The 12,047-nt window shown below is 40.6% G+C and overlaps 1 protein-coding gene across 15 annotated transcripts in view; it reads left to right on the top strand.

The window, feature by feature from the left end:
• Positions 1-12,047, top strand: part of SYNE3 (spectrin repeat containing nuclear envelope family member 3) — a 109,069-nt gene that overhangs the window by 34,085 nt on the left and 62,937 nt on the right. For 8 of the 15 annotated variants that reach the window (XR_013957071.1, XR_013957072.1, XR_013957073.1 and 5 more), the window contains exon 1: positions 9,156-9,272. The exons of 4 other annotated variants lie outside the window; for them this stretch is intronic. Coding sequence is in view for 4 of the 11 variants with exons in the window: in XM_080619734.1 (XP_080475860.1) it covers positions 9,218-9,272 (55 nt within the window). In the remaining 7 variants the exon portion in view is untranslated. Of the gene's footprint in view, positions 1-5,308; positions 6,562-9,153; positions 9,273-12,047 lie in introns of those variants that run through there. 3 more of the 15 variants (XM_080619736.1, XM_080619741.1, XM_080619739.1) reach the window with 3 other exon arrangements.

Below are 12,047 nucleotides of genomic sequence, written 5' to 3'. Positions count from 1 at the left end.
GCACACATTTGTGCAAGTACAGCAGGGATATGATCTCAGCTGGTGTCTTTAGATCTATTTTATTTTCACAAAATTGGCCAACAGTTTCAAGACTTACTGAATGTCATCATATAAGCATAATTCCCTTGAAACTAAGTGATCACCACCCTTGCTCAGAAATACATTCCTTGATGCAGCTGGTAGAGCAAATCCCAGCTAATTTATAACAATGACAAAATATTGGATTTTCATTTTGTTTTGTTTTTAAACTATTAGTCCTTGTTAACTGTAGATGGGGTTTCGTTGCACATCTATGACCTGTCTTGGCAAACTTGTTCTACCATATATGCAGATGAGATGGTGTCCTTAGAAAGGGTCCCTTTACAACTGCATCTTATGTGCCCACTGAAGGATTGTGCGCTAAGTGTGAATCCTGGCAATTCAGACATATGAAAGGAAAAAGCTACATGGTAATAGGAAAAATTCTTGAGCTTCAGGGATGTTAGCAGAGGGTGTAACTGGCAAAGGAGGTTTTTTTACTTGGCACAGTTATATGAAGACAAAGGTATTGAGGCACCCAGAATCAACAGGAACAAATACCAGGTTCCTCAATAACACTTTTGAGTCTGGCTAAAAACCTTCCCACTGTCTTTGGAGTGTAGGCACTGAAATACCTTTACTCTTCAAGGAAAATATCTCTTAAGGTAGTGCTTTTTGATGGTCAGTAGTATCTCAGCTTTCTCAGGCTTCTTTTGAGTGCAATTCCGTGAAATTAAAAATGAAAAGCAGGTGCTCAGCATCTCTTTTGATCATGTGGGTCTGCTCTGCAAACAAACAAATGGTAGGATTTGTGCCTTTCGTTAATACTGATTACATAAAAGTACTCTGAAATGGCACAAGAAAAACTGAAAGTATTTAAAACTCACTGTTTAAACTTCACAACTCACCCTGATATTGGTTAGTGATAGGCTCCAGACTATACATCCTTGAATTTGGTAAAGTTTTGGTCTGAAATACAATTCCATTGCCTGTAGCTGACACTGCCGTATGCATTGAGGAAGGTAGAATTTCTTGCAACAATTTTTCCTGAATAGCTGTGGTAGTGTCAGTGTTGACTTAAATATAATTTTGTTCTTTTGTTTGAAAACTTGCTTTTTTGTTTGTTCTCTAGTGTTTGACTGCTTAGGACATAATAGAATTTTTTATAAAGTAGGTTCTTTTTAAATGAAAGTGGAGATCCTTACGTAAGATCTCCCTACACACTCTTCTCCAGAGCTGGAGCTTCAAGTTGGTCCTTGCCTTTGAGGAGAATTGATGAGTCTACAACATCCTGACTTCAGTCAGATGAAAGCAAGGCAACCAGTAAACATGCTGTCTGTCAGATATTGCTGTTGGATTTACTGCTTTGTAGACTCCAAGTACTGAGAATTATTGTTTATTTGTCTCTGTATTGCAAATAAATTGAATCATAGGGTGGTACTGCCTGTATTACAAAAAAAAAAATGACTCAGAGTTGTGAGCCCTTTGGTATTTAACTTCAGCTATCTGAAATGACCCCACCTCAATGGTGAGATAAACGTAGCAGATGTGACAGGGAAAGGCATTCTCATTAACACCATGTCAGGTTAATAAGCAAGCTTTGTTGTTTCTGTCTGTGTACACAGCTTAATTGTATTCCAAGGAAAAATGCATTGATTTTAAAAATGATGTAGACTCATTTGTTTCCCTTCAGCAGAACTGAATTTTCATGTCTCTTTTGGTACAAGCATCTTGTCTTCTGTTTAAGTGTAACCTAGAAATGGGCTTGATATGAAGCCTTTCACATCAAGTGATTTCAGAGGAGTTTGACTCTAATAAGCAGTAAAAGTGGCAATCTTGGCTTTGGATCTCTCTGAACAGATGCATATAATAACGTACTGGAAGAAATTGAAGGAGGTAGCAAGAAACAAGGAGAACCATAAGATTGTAACTTGCTTGGAATTCAGCTATCAAGCTGTGGCTTGCTTGTTCTGTTCTTGATAAGTGTTTGTTTAGTTAGTGGTATTAAAAGGCGAAATAACTGTTGCTACAGTTGTGCTCTGTAGAAAGCCTTTTCAGAAATATGGCAGTAATACTTGAGAGCACAAGATGAATGAGGGGCCCATGTGGCATAGTTTGTGCTGGTGGACTTACTGTTACGTGTAGTAGACATAGTGCCTGTCACCAGGGAGTCTTAGAAACACTTTACATAAGGCTACATGCTGCTGGCCTTCCAGCTGCTTCTAATAATAACAGTAGAATAAAATATTTCAGTTGTAAGGGACCTAAAGCGATCAAGTCCATCTGCCTAGCCGCTTTAGGGCTGACCAAAGTTAGAGCATGTTATTAAGGGCGTTGTCCAAATGCCTCTTAAACACTGACAGGGTTGGGGCATTGATTGCCTTTCTGGGAAGCCTGTTCCAGTGTTTGACTACCATCTCAATAAACAAATACTTTCTAATGTCCAGTCTAAACCTCCCCTGGTGCAGCTTTGCCTGCCACAGGTTTGCTCTATGATGTTGTCCCGGGTTCAGCAGTAGCAGGCATTTTTCTCCTTCTCAGTAGCTGGTGCAGTGCTGTGTTTTTGAGTTTCAGCCTGGGAACAGTGCTGATAACACTGATGTTTTTAGTTGCTGCTCAGTAATGTTTACTCTGACCAAGGACTTTCTGAGTCTCATGCCCTACCAGGGAGGAGGGGAAGCCGGGAGGAAGCAGAGACAGGACACCCAACCCAAACTAACCAAAGAGGTATTCCATACCACAGCACGTCATGCCCACTAGATAAACTGGGGACAGTTACCCGGCAGGGTTAGATCGCTGCTCGGATGGGGCTGGGTATCGGTCAGCGGGTGGTGAGCGGTTGTATTCTCTTCCCTTGTTATTTCCGTTATCATTATTATTATTGGTGGTAGCAGTAGTGGTTTTGTGTGATACCTTAGTTACTGGACTCTTCTTATCTCAACCTGTGGGAGTTACATTCTTTTGATTCTCCTCTCCATCCCTCCGGGAGCGAGGGGGGAGGAAGTTGGAGGAGTGAGTGAGCGACTACGTGGTTCTGAGTTACTGACTGGACTTAAACCACGACAGATGTTGAAGGAGCATGTACAATCAGAGGTTTAAAATGGGACCAGAAGTGTGGAGTATTTCATGTGTTGCTGAGTCTGGCACCATCTGTCAGAGGCTGTGTTTGAAAGATAACTTGCTATGTGTGGTAACTCTGTTGTAGGTACTAAGTTGGAGGGTGTCACAGGTGAGCCAAACTATCCATAGTGGATCTGGATACTGGTTTATTTAAAATCCAACAAGACTGGAGTATTTAACCTACAAGATTACGTCACACAGTTACGTGTACAGCTGGACTGACACAACAGCAATAAAAAAAAAAAACATTAAGCTGTGAGAAGGGTATAGGGGTTGCTTTGGGCTGTGTTTTCTCTCCACCTTGCATAGAAGTGATACGTGATTTAAAGCATTGCATGCTTGTCTTTTCCTGCCATTATAATGAGGCAAACGTAGCAGAAAAACATGTGTTCCCTCTGACTGAGCAGCAGTTTGAGATGTAACATCTATCTAGGCATTGTACCTTGTTGTATGTACAACCTGAAGAAGTTCAGGGAAGCTGAAGGTGGAAAGCATAAAGGCACTGACATACCTGTTGCATTTTCCAGTCAGTTAGATGGAAAGTCAGGATCATGTGAGGAAATATGCCCTTGCCTTAAAAAATCTGTGAGTAAATAAAAGGACCAGTCTCTGGAGCTGTCAGTTCTTCCCGAGGCTGTGCATTTCCTTTAACTTAGAGGACTGATTTTTCTTAATGCAAAAGTCTCTGCATGAGCACTCTTGAGTCTCTGTGGGAACGCAGTCGTGGTTATATGAATGGCACATGACAGTGGTTGACAAATGCAGGTGATTCTTATGTAAGTCAGCAGAATTGGTCTGTAGCTGCCACAGGTTAAGCACAGGTTTTGTGTGAAGTACATAGCTAATAACACTAGCTCAGTAAACACCAGAGGAGTGCTCAGGTTAATTTAGATCTCCAGATAAAGAGAGCAACCAAGGAAAAATTTTCTTGTTACCTTGTCCACAGGAGTCAAGGTAGAAATCTTGGCTCTGTGACAATATTGCCCTTGGCTTCACCAGAGCCTTTTATTTTCAGATTATAGACCTGCCAGTTCCATTAGTTGTTCTGTCAGTGGATGCATGCTGCTGGTGTGAGATAGCAATCTACAGAAAATATCTTCAGTTTAAAAGAAAGGAAGAAAAATCAAGCTTCTCTGGTTTTGGGGTTTTTTTTGTTTGTATCTTTGTTTTTTCCTACAAGACAAATTCCTGTCTTGCAGAACTTTTTCCCCTCTCCTCATGTTTTTGTTCCATAGTTACTACTAATTTGGTTTTTGAGGTTCTTTCAGTGTAGAATTAGGACTTTTACCAAGATTTTCTCAAATCCAACCCCAGGTATGATTGCTCCTCCTCTGAAGCACTTCAGTTGGAAGGCAGTGGCATTGGCATCAAGTTCTTGGCCACGACTGAGGGTCCTTGTCAGAAAAATGTCCCTTTTTATGGAATTCCCAAAAATGTTTGTTCCTTGCCCTGAGAGAAGCTCACAGATAAGTGTAGAATCAATAAACTAATAATCAGGGAGACAAAGAAGGAGGAGAAAGAATGGTGGTAAAGCAGTAAAAGGAAGTTCCTGCAAAGAGGCGAGAGCAGGCACGTGTCTCTGGCATTGTCTGGCAGCTGCCTGCATCCTAGGTTGTGTGAGGCAGTAATAGCTCTGTTGCCTCTAGCTGTCCACAGTATGGCAAGCTTTTATCACCACACATCAGCCTAGACCCCTCGCTGCTCACATTCCTGGTTTGCCTGCAACACCGTGTGACTTCTCCTTTGCTGTGGGACATGGGTAGGAACTCCTGTCCATTTGCCTCTCTTAGAGGCGTCTCTTGTTATGATGCTTGTACACAATAACCACCTCATGGCAGTTACCTTGGGGGTGCTTGGGATGGGGCTACCAGCAACCCTAAAGATTATAGTCTTTCCTTCAGCATTACTTTATTTCTCTCTCAGCTGTTTGCTTGTCCAGATATTGTGTGTTGTGAAAATACGTAATGACAGAGGAAGGCTCATACTGTCAATTCTTGTCTGCAAAGTGAAGTAGCACTTGCTGTCTGATGAAAGACATGAAGGTGTTTCTAAAAACATTTTTGCAAGTAATTACATTTAATCCCAATATTTTAAATGTCACAGCCTCTCTATTTCTTTTGCCCCCCCCCCCCTTTTTTTTTTAATAGTTGTAATTAGTCAGTGCTGAGGAATTTACCTGGATGTTAACAGGCTGCTTCAGTGTTCCGTGTGTTTTTTATAGTGTGCCCTTCCTGTGTCATCTATCACTCTGGTATTTGTCAAGTGCTTTTAGGTTGTTGCTATTAGCAGGTTACACCTTAGGCTGGGAATTTGCAAATAGATGTGTATTTTTGGGGCCTTTTTTTTTTATCTTTTTTTTTTTTTTTTTTTTAAGTTAAACAACTATACCAGCACCTAACCCTCATCTCAAATCAGATCTGACCTTCTTCAGGGTTTGGTTTTGTTGTGGGGGTTGGGTTTCTTGGTTGGTTGGTTTTGGGTTGGTTGTTGTTTTGTTTTTGTTTTACACTAACTTGCTAACTGGTGAAGTCAAAATATTTTTTTTTTTTTTTTCTTCTTTCTGAATGGGGCAGAACATCATGACTACCTTGACCTGATCTTTCAGATGCTCAACTTGCAGGTTGGACACCTAAATCATTAGGCTGTACCTAATGATTAGGTTCTGCATAATGATTCATTATTTACACAGAGTGAAATTGTACCAGAAAGAGAGATGAAGAACTTGACATTTGTCTGTACCACCCCTGCCAGTACCTCCAAGCCCAGTACTTAGGATAACCTGAATGCTTGATGTGGATGTTTCTTCGCTGAAAAGTCCTTTCACAGCAATTCCAAACAAGATTCTTTGGAAAGTAGCAATTGCATGGACAGTCCCTTTATACCAATGTTATTCTAACTCAGAATTGAAATATAGTTAGAAATATGATCGTTCCCAGAAGATGGAAATTTTTATTATGATTCTATGATTCTATGATTCCTATACATCTCCAAGCTGCATTTTATGTGTTTCTGAGAGAGCAGCTTCCACCTCTGGCCAGCCTATGATACCAACCTCCATTACAGCTTGGTAGACTTTCACCTGAGCACTTTCATGCTTTTTCTCCCAGTTTTGTCCTCACATAATCCTTCCCAAATCCACCTCATGACAATCTCTCAGATTCTTCCTTAAAACTGTCTTGCTGCAACGTCTATGGAAATTTGGCCACAGTTAGGCAGCTGCTGCTTTGCCTGTGGTTTTTCATGCTGAATAATACTGCCTTGTTGCTCATATATGCGTCCCCTCTGTCTCTAGCCATATTCTGTCTCCTCTTCTGCCTGAGCAGTAACCTCATTGAATTTGGGATGCCGCTGCTGCTCTACAAAGGCTACCTGCATCATGGTGGAGTACTGGTTCACAGCTAGGACCTGAGCCTCGGCAGAGAAGTAAGAATATATAACACAGTGGTAATGGTCTTGGAAGAAAATTTTTTATACTGCTGCTGTTTCTTACCTGAGGGGTTTTGTAGCTCTTTGTCAGAGCTTAGACAATGCTTTATAATTTCTAACCCCTGTAATCGTACTGGTGTAACAGCTTCTGTCTCCTATGCAGTTAGTGATCTGGTACATCACTGGCTGTTCAAAGATGCAGACAGCAATGAGGCCAGTCTGTCCAGAGTATCAGGGTGGGTCATGTAGTCATTTAACTCCATGGGCTGCACTCTGCAGAAATATTTCTTTTGCAGTGCCTACAGTTTCTCAGGTAATCTAAGATCATCCAACTGATTTTCTTATACATGTAATTGAATCCATATTTGAGTACAGAGATGTCAGGCTAAAGAAGGGGCCATTTAAATGTTTTCCACTACCACAATGGAAATGATAATTAGCATGAAGAGTGGGAAAAACACTGTTCCCTCCCCCACTGAAACCGAAAATAGTGTCCTTTGTGTGGGAAAAGGGCATGGCAGGTCAGATTTTGTGGGAGCATTTGGAATATTTTGCTGAAATACTAGTTTTCTTTTAAAATATGGAAAAATGTAAAATCAAATTTGGTCTAAAGGGAGTTATGCTCAACTGGTAATCTAGGATTTAGATATTTAAAATATGTTGTGATACTAACTTTCAGTAAGTTTTATGGGGAATGCTGCATTTCTGATTGTGAGTTTGATCCTTTCGTTACTGCCCGCAGGTTGCGACTGTCTGTACTCACCAGCGTAGCTGTTGGGCTCCTTTCTAGGTTAGTCAGTCATCCAAAGAGACTGCTTCTTACTGTGTTTTAGAAGCTGCTGTTTATAGCTGATGTTAGCCATATATGCTCTGCTTCCTCAGTACTAGTAGTTTCAGTCTATATTTTTTTAAAAAAGGACTATGGCAAATTTACAGTGGCTATGGGATTTAACATAGGAAAAAGAGAACAGGGGAAAAGTATGTGAAGGGAGTCATAGGCATTTTAAACTCCACCATTCAAACAGTAACACAATCCTAAACCAACCCTGATTTGACTTTCAGATAAATAGATCACTCTCCAGTTTGCATTCCCCCAAGAATCGTATACTTTAGTCTGCAAGCTGATGTGTTTTGAGATTTTCTTATTTTTTCTAAGGATTATCCGTGTTAGCAAAAGGCTAACAAGACAGTTGGAAAATAGCTGGTATATCAGTTCCCTTTCTAGAGGTACTGACAGCGTTGCTACCTCATAAGATATTCGTCCTCTGCTGCCCCTTGTTTCTTGTGTCACCACTGGTGGCAAAGTTCCATGCTTGGTTGGCTCCATTGCGCATATGCGTCTCAGCCTATCTAAGGCTACTGGTCTTCAGTTAATCGTCTGTGTTAGCAACTTGACAGAGTTAGCTTGATCAACAGTTTCTATTCTGTTGCTGTTCTTCCATCTAGATTTTCATTACATCTTTGTTCATATCCAGCTTTTCCCCATGGTGTTCACTTATGCCACCCAACTCTGAAATGGGAGGAGAGGTTCATAGTTTTATTCCTGTTTGTATCTGTAACTTCTAAGTAGAACTTGAACAAACTTTTTTTTCCCCCATTTTTGTTTTGTTTTCACTGATTTCTTCCCCTTTCCTTTTACTTTTATTGTGATTCTAAAATGTAGAAATTATGATACACAGCAGCTGTAAAACTAGAGAGACTGTTGGCCATGTGGGCTTGTTTTAGATTTACACTAGGTTGATTGCTGGTTTGGTCCTGGAGTATATTAACTAGATTTACACCATTAGGATGATGCAAATGGCAGTGGGTGGGTAGACCAAACCAGTGAGTTTCTTTGAATGTCTAGCAGCAGAAATACCCAGCGGGGTTGTGATTAACTGTGGGAGAATGCTGCTTTATATTTTCCAATAGTTTGGGGGAATCAGGAATGGAGAATTCATCATGTGCTCCATCACTGAAGACAGCTTACACCTACAAAGTGTATTCCATTCAGCCAGACTGTGCAGCAGTGGCATTTCCCACAAATATCGGCTAACCTCTTTTTCATGTTGTATTGTTGTAACTAAGAGCAGAATCTGTATTAGTGTGAACAGAATCTCCTGTTAGAGGCCAAGAGTAAAAAAGAAGTGGAAGCTAAAGTGGGTAGAAAGGAAAATTATAATTATGTTAGAGGTTGAGCTAATAATTTATAAAAATCTCATCTCTGACAAGTACCTGTCTGCACTTCTGCTCCTTGCTGGGTTTTGTGCTGCATATTGTGGACTAATTCCTGTTCAGCCAACATCTGTCAGGCATAATAATTTCAAGCATTAATCCTTACAGGAATTAACCAGCTTGTTAGTTGATGACCTGAGCTAGATAGTTTCTGGGGATTATTGCTATTTAAGTCTTACCTACCTTTCAAACAGTAGCAATATGCCGGGCTGGTGTTTTATTTTCTTTTTCTGGGGTGATATGTCTTTAGATTGCCACCCCCTCTATCACTTGTACCATGCGGTAGGAGGCAGAGAGGAAATCCTGCGCTGCCTTCGCCATGAGTAAGGAGGAAGCTGCTGGTTTCTCTTTGTACCAGTCTGGCGCTGTCGTAAGTAATGCCCAGCGGAGGCCAGGCTGGATTGTGCTTGCCGTGCTGGAAACCCATTTGGGAACTTCGATGAAATCACCACAGACTTCCACCTACCTGTTTTTGCAGAATTCCCAGGATTTTGGTAAGGTTTTTGCAAGGTTTGTTACTTTTATTTCATAATGAGGTGAGGTGGTTGTGACTGTAAAGCGTGCCTCTATCTTTTGGTTCCGTTCACTCACTTATCTCCAGAGAAAGCCCGTGGATCACCTCCCATTCTCCCAGCGATGGCAGAGAGGGTGAGAGGATTGCAGGCAAGGGCCTGCTGTGACAAAATAAAGGCCAATAAACTTCTCTGAGCAGCATGCCAGGATGGGAAACTGCTTTTTATAAGGCAGGAAAAAAGAATCAAAAATATCAATACCATGGTGCTCACCACAAGGTTTGGAAGTAAGAGGTAGCAAGTGAAGTTACTAGAGAAAGTGTCTGTTGAGAGTGTTGCTGTTTGACATGTTATCAGCTTATACAGACCCAAAGCGATCACTTACTTGGGACTGCTAAGATCTCTTCCCTGAATTTTTTTAAATAGTGTGGATCTAAGTTCCCATATATGACTGTTGAAACATGACCTTGGTCATGTTAAAAAGAGATTAAAGAAATTCAGTATTATTTTTCAAAGTAGACAGTATTGTCACTTGTGTTTTGCTCATTGGGCGCAAATGTGGTCGTTGGAGGCTCTTGTTCTGCTGTGGTTTAGCAGTGGTCCCCCCCATCACAGGTTTAGATGCATTTTACTCCAGGAAGATGATAACCTGCTTCTCCTATTTTCTGAATCAACCTTTAGCAAGGTACCTGCTGAGCCCAAATTCAAAGTGGAAATAGGAGGAGGAATTCCACTGATGTGAAATGCCTTTAAAATATAAAAAGTGTTTGTGGCATCTTTAAAAGATGGCTTTGGAGACTACTGAGGAAAGATTATTTTTTCTTTTTGATCAGAGTTTCTGCCATGACATATATTACTCCTTGTAGAATAATTATATATTACCTGGATTATAAGAATCTGTCTTTACACCTTTTCCTGCTTCCAAGTGTTTGAGAATCATTAGTGGAATGACACATCTGTCAGGAGATGCTTGTCAAGTACAACAGCGGATGTGTGCAAATTCTCAGCTGATATAAAACCCTATTGCTCTACATGTATCTCTGGTTAGCTTTCTGGTAGCCAGCAGCCCCAGAGATACATCCTATAATATTTAGGGTGGGATTTTCAAAGCTACTGAAAAGAAGTAGGCCCTGAGATCCCATTGGGGTCTAAATAGAGCTGAGCTGCCTGATCTATTCAGATGTCCTCAGGAGAAAAAAAAAAAAAAAAAAAAAAAGAGCTTTGGTTTCTAAAAGTTAATTAAAAGTGGGTGATGCAAGAGTGAGAAGAATAAGCATCGGCTTTACTCTTGCTGCTCAGCATGGTAATTATCTGTGATCACAGCTTTAAATAACTCTCTGGCCCTCCTCAGTGGAGGTAGCCTGCTGACAAATGTGGCTTACTGCTGAGTCCTGCTGCCACTTTACTCTTCGTTCTGGTTTTGATTAATCTCAGTAGGAGAAGGTTCAAATCCCCTTTAGGTTTATAAACTACAGGACTTCAGTCCTCAGGCAAAGAGTCTACTAAAAGGCACTGCTGTTTTATTGTGGAAGTGTTTCTCTCTGTTGTGAAATCATGGGCTATATCAGACTGCTGGAGTTGTGGCTGTGCTGGTCTCTGTGCAGAACCGAAAGCGTGCTCGTCCTCCAGTGGCTGCCGGAAGGGCTCTTTGCAGCTGAAAGCAGAGATGCGACCTTGCTCTTTAACCCACAGTGCTGGCAAGCACACGCAGTGGGAGGATGATGAAAGCATGCAAACTGCAGTAGTTCAGGCAAAAATTAGTCACGAGAAAGCAGCCCGTTTTATTCAATTCCAAAAATTTTCTCAGCCGTTCAAAATTAATTTATATCCACCATTTTGCAGTGGTCTACTTCGTTTCTGAGCTTGGGGATGAGGTTGTAGTTGGTTTCAGTAGTGCATTTTGTTTAAGACACAGGCAGGCCCTGTTCACTCATGGGTTTGTCTCAACACAAACCAGTGTCATTGGCAATATGAAGCCTGGCAATATCAGCTTAATGCAAATATTACTTTAAATCATGTTCAGAGTGCTAGCTCTTTAGGTTTAGCTGTACTTACCCTGGTGTATGTTTTTGGCAACATTTCAAGTGTTTAGCTCTTGCAGTGGTCATTTTCCTCTTTCTTTATAAAATATATCTTCCTGTTTCATACAAATTGAAATGTTTTTTTCTATAAACATGTGCTTTGTTTCCGTGAAAATAACTCTTATTTTAATCAACAACTTCAGTATTTAAATTTAGTGTTGTCCTACATGGTAACTATTTTTTAAAACTTTTTTTTAAATTCAAATGAGTCTCACATTTACCATATAAATATCTCCTCATCCTAGTGATAATGTTTTGAAAGAATGTTCTTCTAAAGGGGACGAAAGGTATTGTGCTCTTAGAGTATACTTGTGAAGTACTTGGAAATGAATTTATTTCTAACAAATATTTGTAGTAAATACTTGACTTAAAAGGTTTGCTAGTTTAAAAGCTTTATGCTTAGTACTCCCATGTTGCACACAGTTGCTCAATCAGAGTCAGAGGCATTTGATTGATAATCAAATAAAATTTTAACAGTGGTTTCATAAGGGGGGAAAATATTTGTATGTTCAAAAAATCCGAGATCCAAATGTGGAAACATTGCTGTGGAAGAGGAGAGGATGCGCATTTGGAGGTAGATTGACATCCCACAGACCTGAGCACCCACATGATGATTGTAGGCCTCTTCAGGACATGGGATTCCTGCATAAGGCTAGTTGTCCTGCCTCTGGCATGG

Source organism: Psittacula echo (genome assembly GCF_963264785.1).
Source record: "Psittacula echo genome assembly, chromosome: 5".
In the NCBI taxonomy this organism is placed as follows: domain Eukaryota; kingdom Metazoa; phylum Chordata; class Aves; order Psittaciformes; family Psittacidae; genus Psittacula; species Psittacula echo.
Note: the sequence above shows the minus strand (reverse complement) of the source record. Positions and strands in the feature narration are given on the sequence as shown.